The sequence below is a fragment of the Microtus oregoni genome, unplaced genomic scaffold (genome assembly GCF_018167655.1).
Source record: "Microtus oregoni isolate MIOR12 unplaced genomic scaffold, Mior012 000018F_ref0000195, whole genome shotgun sequence".
Taxonomy (NCBI): Eukaryota; Metazoa; Chordata; class Mammalia; order Rodentia; family Cricetidae; genus Microtus; species Microtus oregoni.
In genome coordinates this window covers 3,488,433-3,513,993 of record NW_024543077.1, presented here as the reverse complement: position 1 = coordinate 3,513,993, position 25,561 = coordinate 3,488,433, and the positions used below count along the sequence as shown (strand labels likewise).

The following is a 25,561-nucleotide window of genomic DNA, read 5'->3' as shown; positions in this document are numbered from 1 at the left end:
TTTTACTTCTCCCAATTCTTCTCAGATCCTCCCTACTTCCCTATCAATCCAGTTTTATGTTCTTTTTCTTTCTCTTTCAAAAGCAAAAATATGGAATAAAAACAAAACGAGAACTCACAAAAATGAAAAAAAAATCAAAACAAACAAACAAAATATCAATAAGTCAAAAAAATGTCCTAACAAAGCAAAGTTATACAAAAATACCATTGAGTTTGGTTTATGTTGGCTAACTATTCCTGGGCATGGAGCCTGCCCCGAAGTATGGTTGATATACCCTGTGAGATTCAATTGGAGAAAAGTGATTTTTCCCTTTGCCAGAGGGTATCAATTATAGATAGCTTCTTGGATAGATGTGGGACCCCATGTTCACCTCCCCTCTCAGTGCTGGAACCCTATCTGTGCAGTCCTGTGTGTGCTGCCATGGTCTCTGTGCGTTCATATGTGCATCACCTGTTTATTTACCTCCTCGCTAGGAGGGCTTTGATGAAGATATCCCATTTAGGACTGAGTGTTCTCATCTACTGCAAAAGCAGCTCTGTGGGTATGGCAGTACGCCATTGGGAGTCATTTTATTGCTGTGTTCCTTTAGCAGAATAGTAGTAATAGGTTTTTCACTAGGCCCCGGGGTCTATCTAGCTCCTGGACACTTTGCCAGTGTCAGATATGGGTTGCATTTCATGGGGTGGACCTTAGATCCAGTCAGAAAGTGGTTGGTTACTCCTGTAACATTTGTGCTACTATTGTACCAGTATGTCTTGTAGGCAACTCACTGTTGGAGGTCACAGGGTTTTTAACTGCGAGATACTGGTGATTATCTGTTTCCTCTGGTACTGTGCAGAGAGCACCTTCCAGTACAATGAATGCTAGTCAGTAGGAATGAAGCTTCTCTTGTCTGTGTTCAATGATAAGTGTTGTCTTCAACGATAGGGCCTTATTATCATCAGATTGTGAAGAACAATCAGCAGCCTTTGGGAGTTTCCATGAGGCAACTTTGGCCAACAACTTAACAAAATGTAACCCATTCCTGGCACTGTAGGATTTACTGGCTGGCATAAGATGTCTAGTTGGGATATTGTCTTCCCCTATTATTTGGTGACTCCATTTAGATTTTTTTCACATATGTATATATTTTAGGAAACTTCTACAGTGGTAGGTTCCCGTGTGACTTTTCAAATGGCCTTGAGTGTTAGTTGTCCCTCTTCATATTCTCTCCTTTACCCTTCTCTCCCCTTCCCTCCATATCTTATCCTCCCATTTCCCCCTTTGTCTCTCTGTAACATTATTGTCTATTTCCTCTTCCTTGGAGATCCTCTCCTCCCACCTAGTCCTTTACTAGTATTAGTAAAGTACTTAACCTCTGTGGTTATTTGGATTGTAGCATGCATATCAAAAGCTTAAAATTTAACATTCACACATAAAAAACATACAATTTGTCTTTTTGGATCTGATTACTTCACTCATGGTGACCCCTCCCCCAAAGATCTATCCATTTACCTGTGATTTTTTTTTTTTTTCTTTTGAGACAGGGTTTCTCTGTGTAGGCCTGGCTGTCCTGGAACTAGCTTTGTAGACCAGTCTGGCCTCAAACTCAGAGATCTGCTTGCCTCTGCCTCCTGAGTGCTGGGATTAAAAGTGTATGCCATCACCGCCCAGCTACCTGTGAATTTCATAATTTCATTTTTCTTAGCAGTTGACTAATATTCCATTATGCAAATGTGCCACATTGTCATTATCCGTCCATCTGTTGACGAACATCTAGGCTGTTTCCAGTTTCTGGCAATTATGAATAGAGCATGAGTGAACATGGTTGAGAAGTATCTCTGTAATAAAGTGTAGAGTGCTTTGGATATATGCCAAGAGTAATATAGCTGAATCTTGAGGTAGATCGATTCCCAGCTTCCGTAAAACTGCCACACTGATTTCCATAGAGGTTATGTTTTTAATAGCAATTAAGTATTCCCTTTCCCTCATCCTCATCAGCATATGCTGACATTTGTTTTATTGATCTTGGCCAGTCTGACTGATGGAAGATGAAGTCTCAAAGTAGTTGTAATTTACACTTCTGATGGCTGAGGATGTTGTGTTCCATCTTTTGAGAACTGTCTGCTGCTTAGTCTGTACTCTGTTTTAAAATGTGTTGTTTGTTTTCTTGAAGTTCAGGTTTTTTAGTTGTAGGTGCTAATCCTATCAGATGTATAATTGGTAAAGACCTTTACCCATCCTGTGGCTGCCACTTTGTCTGAATGATGGTGTTCTCAGCTTTGTGAGGTCCCATTCATTAATTGTCTTAGCGTGAGAGAGAACACTGTTGGTGTTATGTTCAAAAAGTCCTTTCCTGTGCCAGTGAGTTCAAGCCTATTTCCCACTTCCTCTTCTATCAGATTCAGGGCATCTGGCTTTATGTTGATGGCCTTGATCCATTTGGACTTGAGTTTTGTTCAAGGTGAAAAATATGGATCTATTTGCTTTCTTCTACATGCAGAAATCCAGTTTGACCTGTACCGTTTTTTGAAGATACTGTCTTTTCTCCAGTGTGTATTTTTGGCTTCAAAAAATTAAGTATTCACAGGAACTTTTGTCTGTGACTTTAGTTTGATTCCATTGATCAGTGTGTCTGCTTTTATGCCAGTGCCATGCTATTTTTATTACTGTAGGTTTATAATACAACCGGAGGATCATGAGTTTGAGAGCCTTGTTTACTTAGCAAGACCCTATCTCTTCTAAATAAATAAAACTATCATATAATTCAATCATCAGCCTCCTCCCTCAAGATCCCTTCCTTACCATTTTCTAAGGGATGTGTCCCTAAACACTATCAATAGATTAAGTTTTAGCCTAATTCTTCATTATAGAGATTAAAGTTTGACTTGTGAAGCTTTGTGGGGAAGGGAACCCTTAAACCACATCTGAGCCATAGCAATATGTGTTACGTTCCTTGTTATACTATCTTATAAATCCAGTATGTAGTATACAGAGCACACCTCACTAGAGGCAAAGATCATAGCTTGTTTATGTCTGGTATATCATGCATACTTAAGGAATGTTTTGTTCTTGAGTTTGTAAGAGCACTGGTGTGTGTTGTGATGCAGTTACACAGGTATAATCAGTATGTGTCATCAATAAGTTTGGTGATAGGATTCTGGAGAACAGACATCCCTTTGTTATTCTGGATGTCTTCATATAATGTCTGTCATAGAGTTGATGTTTAGTACTCCTTTGAATATGTTGGTATCATTCTCAAACAGTTGAGAAGAGGTTAATGTTGGTTGCTATATTCTATTTAAGAAAGCAGGAAGCTATATCTTTTTGTTCATTTAATTTTAATATTTTTTTTCACGACAAGGTCTTACTATGTAGCTCTCAGTGGCCTAAAACTCACTATTTAGATCAGGCTGATCTCATATTCACAGAAATCTGCCTGCCTCTGCCTCCCATGTGCTGGGGTTAAAGGCCTGCATCACCATGTCTAGCCCCCATGTCTTTATTAAATAAGTCATTTATATATAGCTGGTGAAGAAGTTGCATGATGTGGTTAGAAAAATCCCATGCTCTAGGACACATGGCAGTGGACTCAGGGGCAGAGGAGGGGGTGAGTGCTGTGATGAGGTGTGCTGCTAGACTCTTAGGTCCTGGAACACAGACAGCCTACCTTCCACTGTCTAGGAAAATTACTTCACAGAGTTGTATCATATTCTGCCTCATGGATATATCCTGTTTGATTACTTACCATCAACCATCAGTCATGTCTCTCGTGAAGTGCTTGTGTCTATTTCTGCTATTTACTGTAGTTCCTGTTCACTTTTAACTATGTTTATATTCACAGTATGCCCTAAAGCTTGAGGAATTTGACCTTTGGGGTCAAGTCAATTGCTAGAGTACTGGCTTTCACGTGGCCATTTTTATTTAGATGCTAAGATTGTTTGTTTTAGACAATGGCTTTTCCTCAGCTTAGGATCTCTAAATGTGCAATTTCTTTGTTAAATTGTAGAAATATTTTGATAATTCAGTTAGTGCAAAAGTGTTCTATTGATATATAACACCAACAGTGCTTTAAAATGTCTAGTATTTTTGCTAAATATAAGGAATTTTGGGGAAGACGGTACTAATCTGACAGGCAAGAATGATACCTTTAATGAATCACACTGACTCCTAATGAAGATATTTCCCCATTGTAGTAAGGAGGTTGCTTGTAGTAAGTAGCCAGCTTAGACCCAAAATAATAACAGAGAAACAGTTTTAATGAATTCACCGATTGGCCAATTAGCTCTAGCTTCTTATTGGCTAACTCTTACATATTAATTTAACCCATCTCCATTAATCTGTGTATCACCACTAGGTCTTGGCCTACCAGCAAAGTTTCAGTGCGTCTATCTCTGGCATGGCGTCTCTCTGACTCCATCCTCTTTCTCCCAGCCTTCCCTGCCTACCTAAGTTCTGCCTTGTTATATCAAAGCAATTACTTTATTCACTAATGGTAATCACAGCACACAGAGGGGACTCCCACATCACCCCCATGGGTTTGTTCTCTGTCATATTGTTTTATGTCACTTTCACATGCCTCCTAGAATGTGGGACCAGTGCACTACAGGGATCGGCCACAATAAGGAAAACAAGCAGCCACCTCTCCCTAGATATTTGCCTTGTGCTGGATACCTGCTCAGTGCCTAGGTGACTACATGGTCTTGTTTCATTTTTCTGTGATCCTTTCAGTATAGGCAGGTGACGATACTAAAATTTAGAGAAATCCAAAAGCTGTGATAGCAACAAAGTACAAGTGTACCTCTCTCTGAATCTAGACAAAAAAATTACTATGTTAGGAGGATTGTACTTTTGTGAGAATAGTTATTAATCCGCAACTTCAATATTTGTCAGTTACAAATACTGTACCATATTTTTTCAGCCTGCTTCTCAAGGCTGAAATTATCTGAGGTAATTTATAGGATATCAAAGTGATCTGATTCCCCCCTACTCACACACCTTAGAGACTAGGTCTTGCTGTTTACTCAGGTTGGCCTTGAACTCTAGGTCCTCCTGCTTCAGCCTCCGCAGTGCTGGAATTCCCATAATGTGCTGCCACCCCTACTCTGCCCAAATCTTTCTTCCAATCTTGTCTCTAATTCTCTATACCTTAGACTACCACAGAGTTCCAAAACTTAATAATTGAGACAAGCTTGTCCCTTTGGTTCACTTAAATCAGAATTGCTAGTGGGTTTATACTGTACTTTTAGTATCCCTCAGAACTCCTTAGGTACTTTATTAGACGGGCAAGCTTGAGGACAGCTGTGGGTCTGCCGTTTACTGGATCTTTGGTCCTGGTGAGATACTTAACTCCTTGTGAAATCTTGTCACCTATAAAATGATAAGAATTGTGTCTCAAGAGTTCTGAGGAGTCAGATAATGCATTTAAAGTACTTAGAAGTGTTTGATAACCTCAGAAGATTTGGCAAATATTATCTACTGTTGATACGAGTGTTGATAGCACAATTCCCACTGCGGAAATGGTTGGGTGAGTCTGGTTCTCGCTGCTTTTTTCTTACTTCATAAATTACAAAATTGCGCTATTTGAAAGAAGACCAGAAGTCACTAGCAGACATGATCTCACACTTTATCTAAAAAGTGTGTAGGATTCTATGAATTGACCTTGTACACATTTATTTTTCTTATCTGTTTTTAACCATATGAAAATATAAGTAGCATGAGTGCAGGGGCATTGTCTGTGTTGTTCACTGCTGTAACTCTGTTACTCAGTGTGGCAGCTTTAGATGTGATTTAAAAAGATTTAAATAATGGAGAAACCCTATCTCGAAAAATCAACAAAAAAAGATTTAAATAAACAAGATACTGCTTTTAATATTTTTGTCATAGTTTCCTGATGGGCACCTAATGATTATAAATCATTGACTGAATTTGACAGTTACTGACCTTAGGTCTATCTTTTACTTGTTTGTAATAACTTTAAAATGTGGAAAAATTAAGCAGATTTGACAGAATTTTGTTTCATAACTTTATAGTCAAACTGTGGATTAGTTTTTGGCCTGGAAGGTTTTACTACCACCACAGAGCAATCAGTAATTCCCATAACTAGCAAACACCTCCCAGGGATAAACAGCGGGAGATTCAGCCTCTAAACTAAAAGCTGTCCAAGGTGTGGATGAACCAGTAGACTAGGAATAATGACAATTTAAGGAGGGCTTAGGGTAAAGTTTATTCTTAAGTTGGAGACAGACTACAATGTATATAGAAAAACAGGGAAGCATTGTTGTTTTATTGTACTTAAAAGGAAACCTGTGGGATAAGACAAGTTTTCTTTTAGTTCTATTGGTACCTTGAATTATGATGGTGGTTCATTTAACAAAACTGTTTGTAACTGAGCAAAACCTATACCTTCTCTCTCTGTTCTTTTCCTTCCAGGCAGCAATCATCAGTAGAGTACAGTGTAGGATTGTAGCTCTAGATCTCCGAAGTCATGGTGAGTACAGCTTCTCATGGCCACCGACCCAATGCAGTTACCCAGCCCCTTAATAAGCCCAAACGGTCGCAATGTTCGCTGACACAAATGAACCTGCTATACCCATTTGGGTCTTTGGGGAGGAATCCTAGCATGTAGGTAGACTACCATAATTATCCTCTTCAGAATAGCTAACCATAAAGATTTGTCTGGAATTTAGAACATCCTTGCTAAATCTATCCTCACAATATATAAAGTCCCCATTTCATTACTCCTGGTTTTGTGATTCCTATCACCAAAAATTTGATCTTAAAATTATTTTATTTTTAGGAGAAACTAAAGTCAAGAATTCTGAAGACCTGTCAGCAGAAACAATGGCAAAGTAAGGAAGCAAACACTGATTGGTTACCATCTATCCAGCCCCAGTTGTTATGTATTTTAGACCCGGTCTTCCTTCATACACTAACAACTTTCATAGAGAGTATCTAACTCAGTTAATGTGTGTGTGTGTGTGTGTTTAAAAAGTGTAAGTCCAAGGTGTTTTCTTCTGTCTTTATGAAGCCGCCTCTTTACATTGGCTCTGGTGGAGGTCGTGTGGTGCAGCACCAGCAGGTCTAAATTCGGTCCTTCCAAGCTTCACGAGATCAATTCCTGACAGCTCACATAGTAATGCAGCTTGACATAGAGTTTGGGGAGCACATAAGCATCGAAGACACGTGCTTCAGATATGTCCCTGGTGGCAGTGGTCTCTACAATGTTCCAAATGATGAACTTCTTAATGGCCCTGTCATTGGGCATGCAGCTCATGCAGCAAATTGCGTATGCCACGGCCCTTTTTGGCACAACCATTGTTTCTCCTTCTTTTGGTCATCTTGGAGCCAAGTCCCAAAAGAGCAATGTATATTTTAAGGTGTGGAATTTGATATCTTCCAGAATATTTTATTTTATTTATTTTATCCTTACCTACTAAAATTTTATAAGAATTGTGAATTATTCTAGAATTTATATATTGATATTGGTTTTAAATTTTAACCTTTTTTTAAAAAATATTTACCCCCAAATAAAAGAGTCATAACCACATGGCTTGAGATTAATTAATTGAACCTCTAGTCCATGTCTATCTGTGTATAAGTATACACACACACACACATACACACACACACACACACACACACATCTTTACATAGGAATGAGCCTGCAATATTTTTTCCTGTTTGTCATATTGATAGAGAAATACTACTTGATTTTACTTTTCTGAAACTCTGTATAAATTATTTTTACTTTGGTGGAAGCACAGTGACATTTGGTAGACCCAATGAGTTTAATTGACTTGGCTGTATTTACAGTTGGTAAATTTGTCTGAGTTTCTTACATGTAGAGTTGTAGTCAGGCCCTTTCAGACAAAGTGGTTGAAGAATCACATTAGATGACACAGAAAGCTCATAGGGCATGATGGGTACTTGCCTCCATTCCTGCATCACTGGGACCACAAATTTGGTGGATTCATAAAGAATAGTGGTTTATTTAGGCTCAGAGTTCTAGAGACTGGAAAGTCAAGAGCCTAATACTAGTCCTGGATGATAATATGGTGGAGTATTCCACATGGAAGACAGCTGTGCGCCAGAGAGAGCACTCTTTATACCAGGTGCTTCACTCATTGATCTGTGCAGGGTTAATCCACTCTTGAGGAAAGCCCCTTACGACCCAGTCACTTTTGTAAGTCCTAGAACAAAAGCCGGTAAGAATGAACACTTGATATCCTTTTAGTTGTGAGCGCAATACTTAACTTTTATCAATGCTTGTTCTTCTAACAGATGCACTACAAACTTGCAAATAATAATACTCCATAATTAATATATGAATTTGAGAGAGAGATTCAGTGATCCTAGCAACACTATTCAGATTGTAGTTTTTGCTCCCACTACTATCACTTTGTCTTTCCAGGGTGTCTTGTCTTTAGAAGCAATGCTGCTGTGAAGGAAGCTTTGATTTTTTTTTTTCTGAGTCTTTTCTTTTGAACAGTCCTTTAACTTTTGGATAACTGTTTCACATTAACTTCTCACTCATTGCTTAAAGTATCTCTTGCAAATTGTCCTCTGACTTCCATGTGTGCCATGATGTGTGTGTGCACGCGCTCACACACGTGCACACACAGACAAATGTAAAATAAACAAACTGAGGCTGATAGTAATCTTATTATCTTAAACCTTATTGCATTATACATGGGAAAACAGAAGCTTAGAGTAAATTATTTCTCTAATTTTGGCAAACTTAGGTTGAATATATGTTTATATGAATGTACTAGATGTGTAGGATGATAAAAGGGTGATATAAAAAAAAGATCAGAAATCTGGGGTTCTTAGTCCTTATCCTGCCAATTATCTGGAGAACTGGGTGTGTGGCTCTGCATGGATACCAGGAGCCATGTAAGCAGGCTCACATGGATGTGTTTGTAGACTGCCCCACAGATCTTTTCCACTTCCCACAGCTATTAGTTACAATCTTTGATGTCCTCCTCCAGCACTCTAAGATTTCTCTCTTTGCAGAGATGTTGGCAATGTGGTTGAAGCCATGTATGGGGACCTCCCTCCTCCAGTCATGCTGATTGGGCACAGCATGGGCGGTGCCATTGCAGTGCACACAGCATCAGCCAACCTTGTGCCCAGCCTCTTGGGCCTCTGTATGATTGATGTCGTGGAAGGTGAGTTTTCTAAATACTGACCAAATCGAATTCAGGAATTTATAAGAGACATCCTGGTACATTATTCTCAGTTTTCACTCATCTTGAAGTATGAACTTGTCTTTGTACCAATATAGAATTATACAACCATTTTCTCTTACCAGAAACTTTCAGTAACACCTTTTTATGATTGTATAATATTTCTAATCATATGTGTGTCTTTTAGTTTTTAACAATTTAGAAACAAACCTCTTTTTCTGACTTACTCTGAGAATCTCACTGCTACTTATACAGGTAGCTGTCCTGTTCACTGGGTGCCTCATGAGGAATGAATACCATAGTCAGGAATTACTGAGAGCCATAGAGGAAGCTGGCTTGTGTTGTTCTTCAAAATGTTCTTAAACTCTATCTTTATTTTACCCAAGCATCATTGAATTCTGCTATTACCAGGAGCAAATAATGGAGAGTTGACTCAGAATATCTAAGATAAACAATTTAAAGGACAGATTCATCTGGCCCCCAGTGTCAGAGGTTTTGGTCCATGGTTGGCTGGTCCATTGCTTTCAGAAGATGGTGAGTCAGAGCATCACACAGAGGGAGACTAGGAACAAATGGTTCTTCCAGAGCTTGCCCCCAGTTATCTGCTTCCTCTAAGTAGGCCATGCCTCCAAACAGCCTATTCAGTATGCATTCGACAGTGGATTAATCTATTGATGAAGTTAATGTCTTTATTACCCAACCACCTCTCGATGGTCATTTCAGGGAGGAGTCTTCCTGTGTAAGCAATACCATTCCGTAGTTGTGGATGTGAGAGTAATATGAGTACTGTTCTCTTGATAATACAGGCATAGACAAGGGTTTGTAGGACTCAGATGGCACAGGAAATCATCTGAAAATTAGCTGCCAGAATTCCACAAAGCTAGGAAGCTTCTGTATAGAAAAAGAAACTATCACCAGGGTGAAGAAGAGATGACCTTCAGAATGGGAAAGGATCTCTGAAAGCTAGTTCATACTGGGGATTCATATCTTGTGTGTGTGTTTATGTGTGTGTGTGTGTGTGTGCGCACATACGTGTGTGCAAACTTTAACACCAAAAAGTAATATCATCTAATCAGTGAATGGAGGAAAAAAGTTCTCAAAAGAAGAAATACAAATTGCCAATAAAGAATTTTAAAAGTGTTCCATATTCTTACCCACTAAGGAATTGCAATTTAAAGCTGTTTCAAGATTCCACTCACTCCAGTCAGGGGTGTTGTCTGTCATTAATAAAACAATTGATTACATGCTGTTAAGAATATAGAGAAAGAAGGACTCTTTTTTCTTTTCTGACTGGAATGTAAATTTGTGTAGCCACACTGGAAGTCAGTATGGAGGTTCCTTAAAAAATTGGGAATATAACTATCATGACTTAGCTCTACCTTGTGGATATATACCTGAAGGACTCCCAGTCAGCCGCCCAGAGACACTTGCACATCCATATTTTTAGCTAGTTCCATGGAATTATCCTAGATGTGCATAATAGATGAATAGATAAAGAAAATGTGGCGCATATGCACAATGAAACTTTATGCAGTCTTAAGAAAAATGAAATAATGACATTTGCAGGAAAATAGATGTAACTGGAAATCATGTTAAGCAGAATAAGCCAGATTCAGAGAAATATCACATTTTCCCTCATATGTGGAAACGAAATTTAAAATTGTGTGTGTGTGTGTGTGTGTGTGAGAGAGAGAGAGAGAGAGAGAGAGAGAGAGAGAGAGAGAGAGCGAGCGCACTAGCTATAAGGAGATCCTCATGAGAGGGGAGGAAGCTTTCTTAAGGGGTGAGAGAGGGTAACTTGGATTATATATGATAGGAAAGCAAAAGAGTGTGCTTAACTGTGGGAAGAAAGAGAAGTGAGGCATGAAAGGAATAGTCAGGGAGGGGAGCAATAGAGAACAAGGAATTATGACATATACACGATGAAACCCAGTATTTTGTACAGTAACCTAAAAAGGAAAAATAAGTACTTAGTAGAATTGCAAAGCAAGAAAACAAAAAAAGTTTATTGATGTGGCTAAAATTTTTGTTTAACATCAGGTACAGCCATGGATGCACTTAACAGCATGCAGAATTTTTTGCGTGGTCGTCCTAAAACCTTCAAATCTCTGGAGAATGCTATTGAATGGAGGTAACCCACAAGTCTAAACTGTCTCAATTCCAGATGTTATGTTTTAGCCTCCCCCCCCCTCAAGTACTGAGAGGTAGAAGGTGACTTTCCAAGCCTATCTATGATAGTATGTAAGGAAATAGCTTTGAAGCAGAGTGTTTTTCAGTGTTTCCTAATTGCCTCAGGCATCTGCAAAGTATACCTGGCTAATACAGCATCTCCTAGTATGTTAGTAATTACAGGCCATCTGCTGTCCAGCTGGTTCTGCCCTCTCTCCCTAAAGCTCCATGGTTCTAGATTCGCTTTCTGTGTCTTACAATGGTGAAGAAATAGCAGGTGTAGGTTCTGTTCTCCAGAACAATAGGGCAGGAGTTCTGCTCACTAGAATTATTTGGATTTGTGGGGGAAACAAAACAAAACAAACAAAAAACTTAAGTCATTTTTATAAAAAATTGCTGGAAGAATTGCCTATGACTTCTGTTGAAGGGTCTCATCATTGAATATAACTATTAGTCCAATTGATAATTTTATAAGTCTGTGTGAAACTTATTTCATGCTAAAGGATGAAGATTCAAAGATCAGTAGAACATTGCTGCCCTCTGCAGAAATAAGTCTTAGGATGAAAGTTCCTGCACTCACTGAGCCATTTCTTCAGCCTCAAACTTACTTTATAGCAAACCTCCTTTTTTTTTTTCATATATGTGTGTGTGTTTGAGAGAGACAGAGAGAGAGAGAGAGAGAGAGAGAGAGAGAGAGAGAGAGAGAGAATTGCCAATAAAGAACTGTGTGTGGGTACCCACAGAGACCAGAAGAGGGATCTGATCCCCTGGAGCTAGAGTTAAACATGGTTGTCAGCTGCCTGACATGGGTGCTTTGGTCCCTTGGAGGGCAGCAAGCACTGTTTAACCTCTGAGCCATCCCTTCAGCCCAGCAAACTGATTTTTGATAAAGATCTTAACCTGTTCCTGAATGAAGAGCCTAAGCTGATGATATCTTAAAGGCCCCACCTCTACTGTTGCAGTGAGAATCCAGTTTCTAGGGAATGAGCTTTGGGCTCCCATTCCAACTAGAGCTTCTCAATGAGCCGGCTGTCCAGCTGTCCGCTGTGCTCTGCTGTGCCCTCTCTTTGTGGCTGACTTCTCCCGTTCAGACCTGGATGTAGTAGAACATGGACAGGCTTCTCAGCTTCCTCATTGGAAATAAAGCACTTCTCTGAACATGTCCTGTATATCAGTGTTATCTGTGTGCTTCTGTGCTCCTCACGCACCCTCTGAGAAGCTGCGGTTTCTTTACTTACACTTGTAATAGTTAGGTGAAGAGTGGCAGTTGTCTGTTCAGTAGCACTTGGTGACTGCAGCTTTCTGTTAGATCCCATAGAACCTAAAGTACTCTTTCCTGGTATTGTGCTGTGCTAAGTACTGAATAACCTCTCTCCTTTCTCTCCTAGTGTGAAGAGTGGCCAGATTCGAAACCTAGAGTCTGCCCGAGTCTCAATGGTCGGTCAAGTCAAACAGTAAGTCTTTTATCTCTTTGCCTGGTTAGAGGATGAAAAACAGGAGAGAATTAGGGCTCCTTTGTTCCTGCACTTATTCTGCCATACTGCTAAATGCCTTCATTATTTTAGATAAGATTACAGTGAGTTCTGTTAGTCTAGCATGGAGATGGTTTTTCTAGTTGTTTTTCTGTTTGGTTTTTAGAAATCCCAAAGCCCAGTAGTGTCTTCTTTAACTCCTAGATTAAATTAGCACATCTCCTGTTGTTAGAGTGTGCATTCCAGTGAGTACACATTTAAACTAAGTGTCCACACCAGTGTTCCTGTGTTAGTGTCTATGTGTCACTGAGCCAAACCCAGTATGAAACGCAAACCCAAGTATGAAATTCTGGCAGAGTTAGAGTAAAAGCCACATTTAGAGGCTGAGAGCTGAAATTACTCAACCTAATTGATCTTTCTTGGTGGATTTGCATGAGTCCTTTGTAAAATAACCACAAAATAAACGTTAATTGAAAAGACATCGTCCACTAGGCCAGACACGAGTGTTGGTAAAACGGGTAGTGGCATCATGGAATGCTGATCATCACTGGGGATTGTGTATTGTGTTTAATGTACACAGTCTTGTTGGTAAGATCTTGAATTTCTGAAAAACTATGTCTTCGTGTAATTTAAGGAACCCTAATGTGATCAGTGCCCATTTTTAGTGCTCTAACTCATGACCAGTCTTGTTTACATGCCTGTTAACTTCCCATAACCTCAAATATTGTAAAGTAAACTCCCCCCAAATCTGAGTCTTTCTGTAAGAATTTATTATGCTCTAGAGAAATAATAATAACATTATTACACCTAAAAAAGTTAGAATTTAATAGCATCAGTTAATTAATCTAAGCAATAGTCTTTTCTTGTTTCAAATTTTTCTAAATTTTTTGATTTACAGATAGTAATTTGTATGTGCATATGTACTAGGGTGTTGTATAATACTATTTCAATGTCATGTATATTTTATAATGATTAATTCAGGGTAATCAGCATATCTATAACCTTGAATATTCTTGGTGAAATCACTCAAAATCTTCTTTTCTGGCCTTTTTGAAACATGCACTACATTATTGTTAGACTTAGTTGCCCTGCTATTTAATTCGTAAGTTGAAAGTGAAAATCGAGATAAGCATGAGCAGTCTGCTGATGCCCTCTTGAGGGTCTGCTCTCTCTCCCTCTCTGCCACACTGCTTGGTAGATTTTTGAGGAAACTAGTTTTCCATGCCTCTAGCTGCCTCCAGGCCTTAGAACCCATAATAACACCTGTCTATATATTTTTCCACTGAGTTTTCTTTAAGAGGAACCATGGGACCAGCTGTTCATATAATAGTGATTTTTCTATCTAATTATATCGTAAAGAGGTTCCATTTGTATCATTGTTGGCTTACTTAATTTCTTTTAGATTTGACAGTTTGATATATGTATATAAAGATTATAGTCATTTTCACCCCTTTTCATCCACTCTCATTCCCTCCTACTGAAACTTCTTGCCAGCAAGTCTCCCTTCTACTGTTGTTGTAGGGAGGCCGTTTGTTTCCCGACCACCACAGGCTCTAGGACCACAGGGTGGGATCCATCCTCACCACCTCAACTCTGGGTAGCACTGGGTAGCTTATAAACCCCTTTTATCTGAGTGAAAGCTAAATCTGCCCAGGTTGGGGTGCTGAGCCCTGGGCATGGTCTCAGCTACTTTCCTCCCAACCTTGGGCGGACACATAAGCATTCGCACCCAAAGTGGGTGATGGGCATCAACCCCAGAAAAGAGCCAGAGTTCATGCTGGCAGCATGGACCAGGAAGCCATTTCAAAACCACGTGGTTTTTTTTGTTTGTTTTGTTTTGCTACTACTGAATCAGGAAGATCTCTCTTAAAGGAGTTTCAGCATGCCGCCAGCAAGCATAGCCCCTCTGAAAAAAAAATGCGGCTAAACTTTGTATTTTAGTGTCTAGAATTCCTTTCCAAGCCCTCTCAAGTTTTATGTAGATTTAATCAGCCACGTTGGTGCGCCAATTTATTGTAGAGTCCATTTTTTATTTCCCGGACGCCCAGACTCCTGAAATAACCACACAGAAACTATTAATTAAATCACTGCTTGGCCTATTAGCTCTAACTTCTTATTGGCTAGCTCTTACATCTTAATTTAACCCATTTCCATTATTTTATACTATACTACGAGGTTTGTGGCCTACCACAGGGTTCGAGCTGGTGGCTTGCGTCTGTTTCTGGCATGGGATCCATGGCTTCTCCCTGACTCCGCCTTCTTTCTCCCAGCATTCAGTTTAGTTTTCCCTGCTTAGCTCTATTCTGCCCTGCTCTGCTATAGGCTCAAAGCAATTTCTTTATTAACCATTGGTATTTGCAGCATACAGAGGGGAATCCCATATCATACTGTCATGTCTTATTGTGTAGAAACGCCATTTTTAAAATTTATTTTTATTTTATTTGCATTGGTGTTTCCCCTACATGTATGTCTGGGTGAGGTTTCAGGTCCCCTAGAACTGGATGGAGCTACAAACAGTTGTGAACCACTATGTGGGTGCTGAGAATTGAGCACAGGTCCTCTGGAAGAGCAGTCAGTGCCCTTAACCTCTGAACCATCTCTCCAGCCCCTAGGATACCATTTTTAAGAAGAAGGAAAGATATTGTTTGGATTGGATGTTCAAAGATGCAGGGTTCTACTGGCAATGGTCATTGTATTTGCCAGTTTCTATATGGTAGCTATTAACACAGGACTTGTTGGGGGCGGGGCTTGTTCTGATGTAAGTAAGGAGCTTCTTTGCTTTGGGGTTTGCTGGGACTGAATTTGCTGGGACTGAATTCAGCCTTACACACTTATAACGTTTGTCTTAATTCTTCAGGACTACTTCATAGAATATAAAAATACCAATAAAATCTCCATCACCATGTCCCAGAAAATGACCATTACCTTTTTATGGGTTCTTACTGGTAAAAGATTAAGATAATTTGACAAGACATTCATCAAGTATTTTTTTTTCCGATCTAGGTGTGAAGGAATTACAAGTCCAGAAGGCTCCAAGTCCATAGTAGAAGGAATCATAGAGGAGGAGGAAGAAGATGAAGAAGGAAGTGAGTCAGTAAACAAGAGGAAAAAGGAAGATGACATGGAAGTGAGTGAAGGTCTCGTCCTTGGAAAGACAGAGGGAGGAGAGGAAAGAGAAGACAGCATAGTTATTATCAGATCACAGACTTCAGGAGGCAGAGACCCTGTGGTGAGAGATCGTGAGGTGGTAGACACTAAGGCTGGGCTCCAATTAGAACACGAGACTTACCCTATATGTGCCCATCAGACTGCTTCCTCACCAGGCTCCTCCTCACCTCTGTAAAGGTGTTCCTGTGGGTTCTCTAAGGGGAAAAAAAAATCTCAGTTCCAGCCTGTATCCTGTGACTGTCCAGCTCTTTCCATCTTCTCAGGCTTATCTCCTAGAACAAGCTTTCTGGCCCTAGTGTCTGTCAGTCCATCTGTGTTGTGGACTTACAGTTAGTTATACGATGCAGTGTAACACTTGGAGTTGTGCATCTTAAGTCCTATAATTGAGCCACATTTAAAGATGCTGTGGACGCCTGACACTCAGTACTAACTCCTTTGTCCTCTAATTACACAGAAATCATTTCCCACACAAATATTATGTTCAGCTCATGTCACTACTGCCTGGCTTTTAAAGTACTTTTTTTTTTTCTTCCTGCCATCCTTGAGATCTCTGGTCAGAATTATGCTTTATACTACTTTAGAATTTACAAATATATAAATAAGTTTTCATCTCCTTGGGCCTTGTAACACATTGTAGGATGAAAGAAGAGTTTTCTATCATATTACAGCATAGTAGCATCTTAACTCCTAAATTAGACTTGGGAGTCTGAGGCAGAGGAATCACAACTCAAGGGCCACTTGGACTGCAGAACTACGGGCAGATGCCACCACACCGAGCTCATGGTTACATATTGTCTGTTGCTGTTGGGCATCTTCTCATTGCTCATTGCCCAGCTGGGTATGCATTCTCCTTTATGTGACCGTATGTTTAATTATCTCAGCACTGTGTGTCCCCTACCAATTCTCTTGATACTCTTAGCAGAGGTCATTTGACCGTGTGTCTCAGTGTTCATTTCTGGTACCTGTGTTGCTGTGTATCTTTAATGGCAGTACCAAACTTCCTTGGTTTTGTGGTTCTTAAGGCCTCACACATGCTAAACCTCTGCCACTGAGCGATACCCCTAAGTCCCAAACTTTTAATTACTGCAGCTTGTAACAGTTTTGAAGTCAAGAAGTATGAGTTCTCCAGTTTTCTTCCTCTTTTGCAAAGTTGATTGTTTATTGAGAATCATATGTAATCTTAGACAATTTTAGGATCATTAAAAATGTCTTTACAAAATAACATTTAAACTCAGATAGGGATTTCCCTGACTCTGTGGTCACTTTGGGTGATGTGGACATCTTAGTCACCACTGATCTTCAGTCTACTATGTCATCGCATGTCCACACCCAGGTTTTCGTGTTGCATTCAATGCAGCATCCTAATCACTTATTTCAGTTCCAATATCTAACCTGTTTCCATGACACAGGAAAGCATGGGTACTCTTACTAGTTCACTAATATTTGATAATACATTGTATGCCCATCCCATTGTCAAGGGAAGACAGATGTTGACATTTTCCTATTTGTCATATTGCCTTAGAATTACCATTACTATCATCATCGTAAATCTGGAATGAGATAAATACTCTTTTCACACACGTCAGCTTGTTCTTTCCTGTGGTTTGTCATATTTGTCTGATAGTGATCCTGGAGTGGATGCCAGTTTGTGCTTTTTCTTTCACTTAGGTTTTTTTTTCTTTTGTTTTATTTTACTAGAGTGTGGTCTTTGTCTATGTTCTTTTGTTGATATGCCCTTTTTACTCACTGGTATAAGAAAAGTTCTGTCGCCGGGCGGTGGTGGCGCACGCCTTTAATCCCAGCACTCGGGAGGCAGAGGCAGGCGGATCTCTGTGAGTTTGAGGCCAGCCTGGTCTACAAGAGCTAGTTCCAGGACAGGAACCAAAAGCTACGGAGAAACCCTGTCTCGAAAAATCAAAAAAAAAAAAAAGAAAAGAAAAGTTCTGTCTTTGATCAATAATTAACTGCCTTTTTGATCTTAAGAAATTTCCTAAATTTACCTAAAGTAATAGAAGTTGTTGGGTATGTTGGACTGTGTCTGGAACACCAGCCAGTTGGGAGGTTGAGACAGGAGGCTCATGTGAGCCAGAAGAAAACAAAGTAGAGGTTACAGCAGCCTGCAGCTCTGTATGAAGGGTTAGTGTACCCTCAGCTGTAGGTCAGTGGCTTCTTGATTAGTGCTGGTTCCTCCTTCCTTCCTACAGACCTGCTTTCTGTCCTACTCCTCACCCTCACTTTGCTTTTATTCCTGCAGACCAAGAAGGACCATCCGTACACCTGGAGAATTGAACTGGCAAAAACAGAAAAGTACTGGGATGGCTGGTTCCGGGGCTTGTCCAATCTCTTTCTTAGTTGTCCTATCCCTAAATTGCTGCTCTTGGCTGGTAAGTGTGTGTGTGTTTGTGTGTGTGTGTGTGGGCGCGCGCGCGCGTGCGCATGCACTGTTTGGCTGAAATAATCAAATACTATAGATTGGATAGCTTAAAGAACTGAAACCTCTTTTCTCACAGTCTGGGGGCTAAAGGATAAGATCAGAGTATAGTCAGGCTAAGTTCTCAGAAATCTCTTCTGTTCACAGACCTTCTCTCTGTGCTTTCATATGGCCGAGAGAAAAAGAGACAGCTTCCTGGTGCCTTCTGCAAGGACACTAATCTTATTGTCTCAGAGACCCCCACCCTTACAACCTCATTTTACCTTTTTGTAGACCCCATCTTCAAATACACTGGGGACTGGTGGGGACAGTTCAGTCCATAGAAGTGTGAGTACTGCCATCTAAATGTGAGCTCATTAGAACTATTAATATTAACAACTTTTAAAGTGGAGAACCATCCTTGTTCCCCTAGCTTCCCCATATGCAGTCCTAAACCTAACGGGGTATGAAAGCTCTCCAGTGGTGCATGACATTGGCCTAGCCTTTGTGCCTGGTGAGCCCGACTCCTGGAGCTACAGATATTGCTGTAAAAACACTCTGAGTATTGTGAGAACTGAGACAGTAAAATCCTGTTGTCGTATAAACATCTTTAAATGAGCATGATTGGGGTTGGGGTTAAGAATATTTGTTATTCTTAGAGAGAACCCTAATTTGGTTTGCACAACCCACATAGTGGCTCACAACCATTTGTAACTCCAATTCTAGGGTATCCAACACCCTTTTCTGACCTCTACAGGTGTCAGGCCACATATGTGGTTCACATATATACATGCAGGCAAAATACTCACATACAGAAATAAAGTAAGTAAATCACAAAACAACAACAACAACAACAAAACCATAATTACCCAGAAATTGGAAACTGAAAAATCTTATCTGGTGAGAATGTGCCCGTGGGAATCACAATTGAAGGTGCAGTGGGCAACCAGGACTGTGTGCGTCTGGATTGAGGGCACAGTGGGGAATCAGGACCCTGTGCATCTGGATTGAGGTTGTGGTGGGAATCAGGACCCTGTGCATCTGGATTGAGGGTGCAGTGGGGAATCGGGACCCTGTACACCTGGATTGAGGGTGCAGTGGGGAATCAGGACCGTGTGCGTCTGGATTGAGGGCGCAGTGGGGAATCAGGACCGTGTGCGTCTGGATTGAGGGTGCAGTGGTGCATATAACTCTGAGGCAGTTTTACTCAGTGCTCAGTGAAACTTGTTTCCAAGGCATTTTCTAAGGAGTTACTCACAGATTATCCTGTTTTGTTCCAGGTGTTGATAGACTGGATAAAGATCTGACCATAGGCCAGATGCAGGGTAAGTCATCCAGAATTTGTGCCTGTGGATCCTTCTCTGAGGGTGGGGAAATGGGCAGTCATATGAAAATGGATGTTCTGAGATAGTGAGATACAGTAGGGAGAGTGTGAGCACTAGAGTCACCTCCATTGAACCGCCGCCGCCGGGTGGTTGTGGGCAAGCATCTTCCCTTTTCTGAAGAGTCATTGTCTTCCCCCACCTAACTAAAAATGAGAATCAAGCATTGTTTCCAGGATGAAAGAAATCAAATGAGGTGATGCCTTGGAAATTACTATTACAAGGGCACCTAACATTGTGAACAGACATAATTTCCTGGTGTTTTCTTATGTTCAGAGTTTTCAGAAAAGAGAAACAGTATAAGTACCAAGTGGTTTAAAGTCTGTTAGAAGACATGATGGTGAGGAGGGAGAAGAGGGAGCTTCTTGGGGGTGGGGTGGGGGGTTTAGACACTGCTCACCTAGTAATCTGTTTTAGCTGGAATGCTCTTAAATGTGTAAATTGAGAGAGAGTGTTGATGCCAGGCTATTACAAAGTATAGTGGGTCTGAGCACCACACGTGAGCCCAGATGTGAAGACTGCAGCGGGGATGCAGCAGGGCCCAGTGTTTTCCTCTACGTTAGAATCATGTGCATTAATAATATAATAGATCTGAAGGAGACGCAGCCTCCTGCAAGAGGAAGACCATTAATAGACTTAATGGTGTGGCCTAGTTCCTGCACTAATTACACAGCCTTGGACAGATACTGCCTTAATCATAGCTCGCTTCCTCACTCTGTGTGATTGTAGAGTCATCTTCAACAGTGCGTAGACTGGTACGCTGAAAACATGGACTACTGTGCGGCTTGCATGAGAGCCACAAGGACGTCTCCAACTTTCTTACTTTGTAAATGGAAATACTGGGCTCACGAGTTAATCAGCTCCCCACCCGACCCTGTATTTAGCTTCTGTGCCCAAAAAGCACCTGCCCCTCGTGCTGTAGCCCAGCCCAGCTCAGCTCTAGTCACTCCTTTGTTTGTTGTTGTCAGTGCTGGATACCCAACCCTGGGACCAACACACCCAGGAAAGCTACATGCCCAACTGCTCTTCACTCTTAATACTTGTCACATTAGGGTTTGAAGTGTAACTCAGTGGTAGAGTTTAAGTAGGTTGGAGCCCTACTTTCAACCCCAAGTTACCCCCACAAATTACCGTAGGTTGTGAGTTTGCAGTGCTGTAAGGCAGAGTAAGGAAGCACATCTTACGTTGCCTAGCACACTGTTTGATACTCATCTGCTGTCTTTTACAATAATCCATTTCAGTATTCCTAACATAGCTTACAGAGTTCCAAATGGCCCCGGTTTTCCAGCCCAGCCTCACTGCCAGCCACTCACATCAGCACCATGCCAAGCTTCTTTATTTCCATGGCTGTCATTTCAAGCCTTCTCTTCTGTAGGTGGGCCATTCTTTCTGTGCAGAAACCTGTCTGGGTACCTTTACCACACTGCCTCATCCTTGGGACTCCATCTGCATTAGTGCTGTGTTTTACTCTCCAACTAGACCGACTCCTGTGAGCACAGGAACCGAGTTTTCTGTCTGAAGTAAATTCACACCAAGGAGGTACAGAAGGAAAGGGTGAAAAGTGAAGGGAACCTGAACAAGGGTACAGTTACACTCAGCAGACTTGGTAGTTTGTCCAGAGTGTTCTGAGGGAAGGTCTTCCTGGGATGCCCAGTGACCTAGGAGGCATAGGAGTGATTTGGGGAGGGCTTTCTATCCCTGAGGTTGCCTGTTTGTCTCCTCTCCAGGGAAGTTCCAGATGCAGGTCTTACCGCAGTGTGGCCATGCAGTCCACGAGGATGCCCCTGACAAGGTGTGTCTGGAGTCCAGTGACTTGAGAGGACGACTGGGGGGAATGTGGGATTTCACAGAAAGTAGGATAAACCTGTGTCTCAGGGTTTGTCTGCCAGCTCCCCGAGTCTCTGCCTGGTGAGCACCTGTGGTCTTGGCTTTGTATGTCTGGGCTGAGGAACCACTGGCACCCTCTTTTATTCCAGGGCCCTGTGGCTAAGATCTGCTTCTTTGTTAGCATCTAAAACCAGACAAGGGTGATTTGAGCAGGCACTGCACCCTAAATTCCAGTTATAGTCAGAGATTAATCAGGGCTCCTTCTGTGAGAAAATGGTGTTTGTAAGTCTTCTGGGAGTAAAAGATTCTTGTTCCCCTTCACCTCTCTGGAGCTATCTTGTAAGGAGTCCCCTGGTCCAGGTCCTTTGCTCTTAAGCTACCCAGACAGTAGTGAGTACTTCCAAGGACAGCAGTGGCTGAACCTTCAGCAGAAGCCCAGCACTTCCCTCCACAGGGCCTAGAATGCCTCTTCTTTTCCAGGTAGCTGAAGCTGTTGCCACTTTCCTGATCCGGCACAGGTTTGCAGAGCCCATCGGAGGATTCCAGTGGTAAGTACATAAAGGCATGTGAGTCTAGCTGGATGACCCACCTCAAAACTTAAGAATCTTGGGGACTATGGGTATCACTGCCTTAGCCCTTTCTGGTCTGCATTACCGAAGTGGTCTGTGTTTTTCTTGGTTGTATGTGGGTCCAGTGGGGTCTCGCTGAGCTGGCATGCCTCATTTCCTGCAGTGTGTTCCACCTTTGCCAGAAATGTCTGTGTTCTGCCTCCTGCTGAGCAGAGCTGGGCAGGCCATGGAGGTCGTGTAGAAGTCTAGATTGGGAATTTAAATCCTGCACTGCTGGCATTTAGAGGAAGTGATTCTTTGGGTCAGGGGGTGTCCTATGCAACATAGCCGCACCCTGGCCTCTGCCCACTATCTTCCAGGAACACATCCTAAACATAATTCTGCCAACCATAAATGCTTCCAGATGGTTCCATATATCAAGGGGCTGTGAAGAGATGGGTCATGCCTGCAGGGCTTTGGTGGTCACCCGGGACGGGAGGGTTCCCTGGAGAAAGGGATAAGCTGGGTAAAAGCTTGTAATGGTGACATTTGTAACATTTCCCCCCTTTCTACCCCTGACAGTGTGTTTCCTGGCTGTTAGTGACCTGATGTCCACCCCTCTCTCTACCTTGAGCTCTGTTGTAAATACATCGCACCAGAGGCCACTGTGATGCCGCTGTCTCCTCCTCACCATCCCACCCAGCCATGTGACACTGGCTCCCTGTAGAGGGGCATCCAAGATGTACAAACCCTTTCTGTATACCTGTCAAAAGCATTGTTTTACAGGGCCCTTGTCCAACAGTGGCCTGTGCAGTCTGGGGTTCCCAGCTCTTCCCCTCCCCTGTGCTCCCTGCCTTGCCTAGGGTGAGCCACCAGAGCTGTTCCTGGTATCTGGCAATGTACCTGGGTTCATATGTCTCCCCAGGCTCAGGAATCTCCATTCCTTGAGGATGTTCTTGGCATGGTCCTGCCCTACCTCATGTGATGGGCAATGCACACACTGGCCCTTATTTTTCCCTTTCAAATAAAACACCAGTCAGGTACCTTTATCTCTGTCTTAACTGTTCCAAGTCTGGAAGAACCAGAGTAACCAAGGTTCCAGCCTTAGTTCAGGGAGAGGTAGTAGATAGGAAGCATCCCAAGAAACCTGCCTGTAAGCCAGGTCCAGCCAGTCCAAGCACATGGCTTCCCGTCTGGGTGAGCCTACCGTCCCTCTCCCACATACCTGGGCACCTGCCCTGGGCTGAGGCCAGGCTGCTCCAAGGGTCTCTGAGCCCTCATCTGCCACAGAGCAGCCCAGGTGAAACACAGCCCACGCACAAAGCCACAGGCTAAATCCTGTGGAATTGTTTTTAATGATGGAATTTAACCATTTTCATAGTTGGTTCCTGAAGGTGTGCCAAGTGCCGCTTGCCTCTTCTAGACCCACAGCTCCTCGCTCCACTTGTGGTTTCCGTGTTACTATGTAGAAACACCATGGACTAGCATCCCCATCTGCCCTCATCATAGCACTGCGGGCTCCCCCTGCTGCCCAGGCACGCCATTCCCACAGGCAGGGAGGGGCATCTTTGTGTGACTGTCATAGGTGGCGTGTAGCCCTCTTCACCGTTCACCCAACAACTTCCTACCCCTGTCCTGCTGCACGGTCCAGAGTCTGGGGCCGACTTTGTTTCTTTGTTATTTATGATCCGGTTTAAAGAAAATAAATATCTCCCAACCTTTATTCATCTGAGGAGTCGTCCTTATTTTTGCTGATCTGACTAGGAACAGTTTATTAGATTTAGTTGCCACCAGACTCCAAAGCCTCTTTCTCCATAGTCTGTCAGTGCCGGTAGCCAGTGCTCCTGTGAGCAGATTATCACCTGTGTTCCAATGAAGACCCCTAGTGGAACTCTGGGATGGACACACACAGTGGGGTGCTAGGAAGAAGATTGTCAGGCAAAGGCGGACAAGTGGAGGCAAGAAACTGCTAGACTGTCTTTGTCCACAGCATATCAGTATCTTTCCCAGATCCAATCCCGGAAGACAGACAGAACCTGTCTCCTGCAGCCCAGGGAATCTGCAATGTAGTCTCATCTCAGCTGGTGGAGTAGAGGACAGTCTGCCTCCGTCACTTCCGTTACTCAACTTGGTCATTTCCCGAGCTCTCCCATCTGTTCTGAAGGTCCCTCCCAGATGACTAGGAGTCTCTTCATTGTGAACTTCCTGGACAGGTGCTCTTGTGTACATGGTTCCAGCTCAGTGTGCGGCAGGAACAAGCAGGTGCCAGTTGCCCAAACCACAGTTAGAATTCTGGCCTCTTCCCTTTATTCTCATACCACTTGCTGCCACACCCTGTGCCTGCCTTCTGTATGTCCCTCTTTCCCATCCCAGCTATAACCTGACCTGGGCCTCATCATCTCTCCTAAATTACTACCTTACCCTTGTTGGTGTCCTGCTGCTGCCCACACACCTACCTTAAAGGCTTCCGTTTCCTCATCTGCAAACTGTAGTAAACTGTATACCCACAGGACATGAGGACCACACATGTTAGAGTAGATCAGCTGGCAACTCTGGGACTTACTCTTACCTCACGGGACATGGGGGACCATGCATGTTACAGTAGATCAGCTCACAGAGCTCTAGGACTGGTACAATTTAGCCTCGGTTCCTGAGCCACTAGTGACAGCCTTGCCTGGAGGTTTGGGCAGGTTTTGTCTTCTTTCATTCTTGTGTTGAGTCAGAACTTTTCTGCATTTTTCAAATACATCCATACTGGAGAAGCTAGAGATTATGACCAGATAAAGCAGGGGCACCCCTGCAGAGAAGAGCCCACATTCTATGTGATCTGATTTCTGCAACCCATCTTTTGGGATTGCCTTTGGGTTGCATGCCCCATTGCCTGCAGGGGGCAGCGTGATCTCTATGGTTTTGTTCACCAGGCAAGCCACAATTACCAATTCAAGTATCATCAAATTTACCTGACATCAAATCCTCAGAAGAACCTGTAGGACAGTTACTGTTACGTTCATTTTACAGGTATGGAGACATTTAAATGTTTATATGGCTCAGAAGTGACAGTGCCCAAGTGGTTTCTGTAGCATACTGCCTCCTGCATAATAAAAAGTTATTACTAGCAGGAGTTATTTGGGAGTAGGACTATGCAGTATTTACCTGCCCTCTAAAGTCCCAGTAACCAAAACTTAATTCTACCGAAGATCTCCCAAGGGAACTAATGAGTTTATTGGGCTAACTTATAGAGCCTGGGTGAAGAGTTACTGACGGGAGCGTGGGTAGCCCCAAAGCAGCCACACTGGAGAATCTTCACCAGTCATGGATGCTGGTACTCGGGTAAGCCTCCAGTGTCTTCCTAGCTCTTCCCATGGGGAGACATCAGTCAACACGCCCAGCTGTGGCGATCATTTGCAAACAAGCACAG

The 25,561-nt window shown here is 42.2% G+C and overlaps 1 protein-coding gene across 1 annotated transcript in view; it reads left to right on the top strand.

The window, feature by feature from the left end:
• Positions 1–23,870, top strand: part of LOC121459119 (protein phosphatase methylesterase 1) — a 42,566-nt gene extending 18,696 nt beyond the window's left edge. Inside the window, exons 4-14 of the mRNA XM_041668638.1 lie at positions 6,412–6,469; positions 6,779–6,830; positions 8,995–9,149; positions 11,208–11,298; positions 12,725–12,790; positions 15,812–15,935; positions 18,231–18,360; positions 19,667–19,711; positions 21,496–21,560; positions 22,076–22,143; positions 22,726–23,870. Coding sequence (XP_041524572.1) covers positions 6,412–6,469; positions 6,779–6,830; positions 8,995–9,149; positions 11,208–11,298; positions 12,725–12,790; positions 15,812–15,935; positions 18,231–18,360; positions 19,667–19,711; positions 21,496–21,560; positions 22,076–22,143; positions 22,726–22,744 — 873 coding nt within the window. The 3' untranslated portion in view covers positions 22,745–23,870. The remainder of the gene's footprint in view (positions 1–6,411; positions 6,470–6,778; positions 6,831–8,994; positions 9,150–11,207; positions 11,299–12,724; positions 12,791–15,811; positions 15,936–18,230; positions 18,361–19,666; positions 19,712–21,495; positions 21,561–22,075; positions 22,144–22,725) is intronic.
• Positions 23,871–25,561: the final 1,691 nt, after the last annotated feature.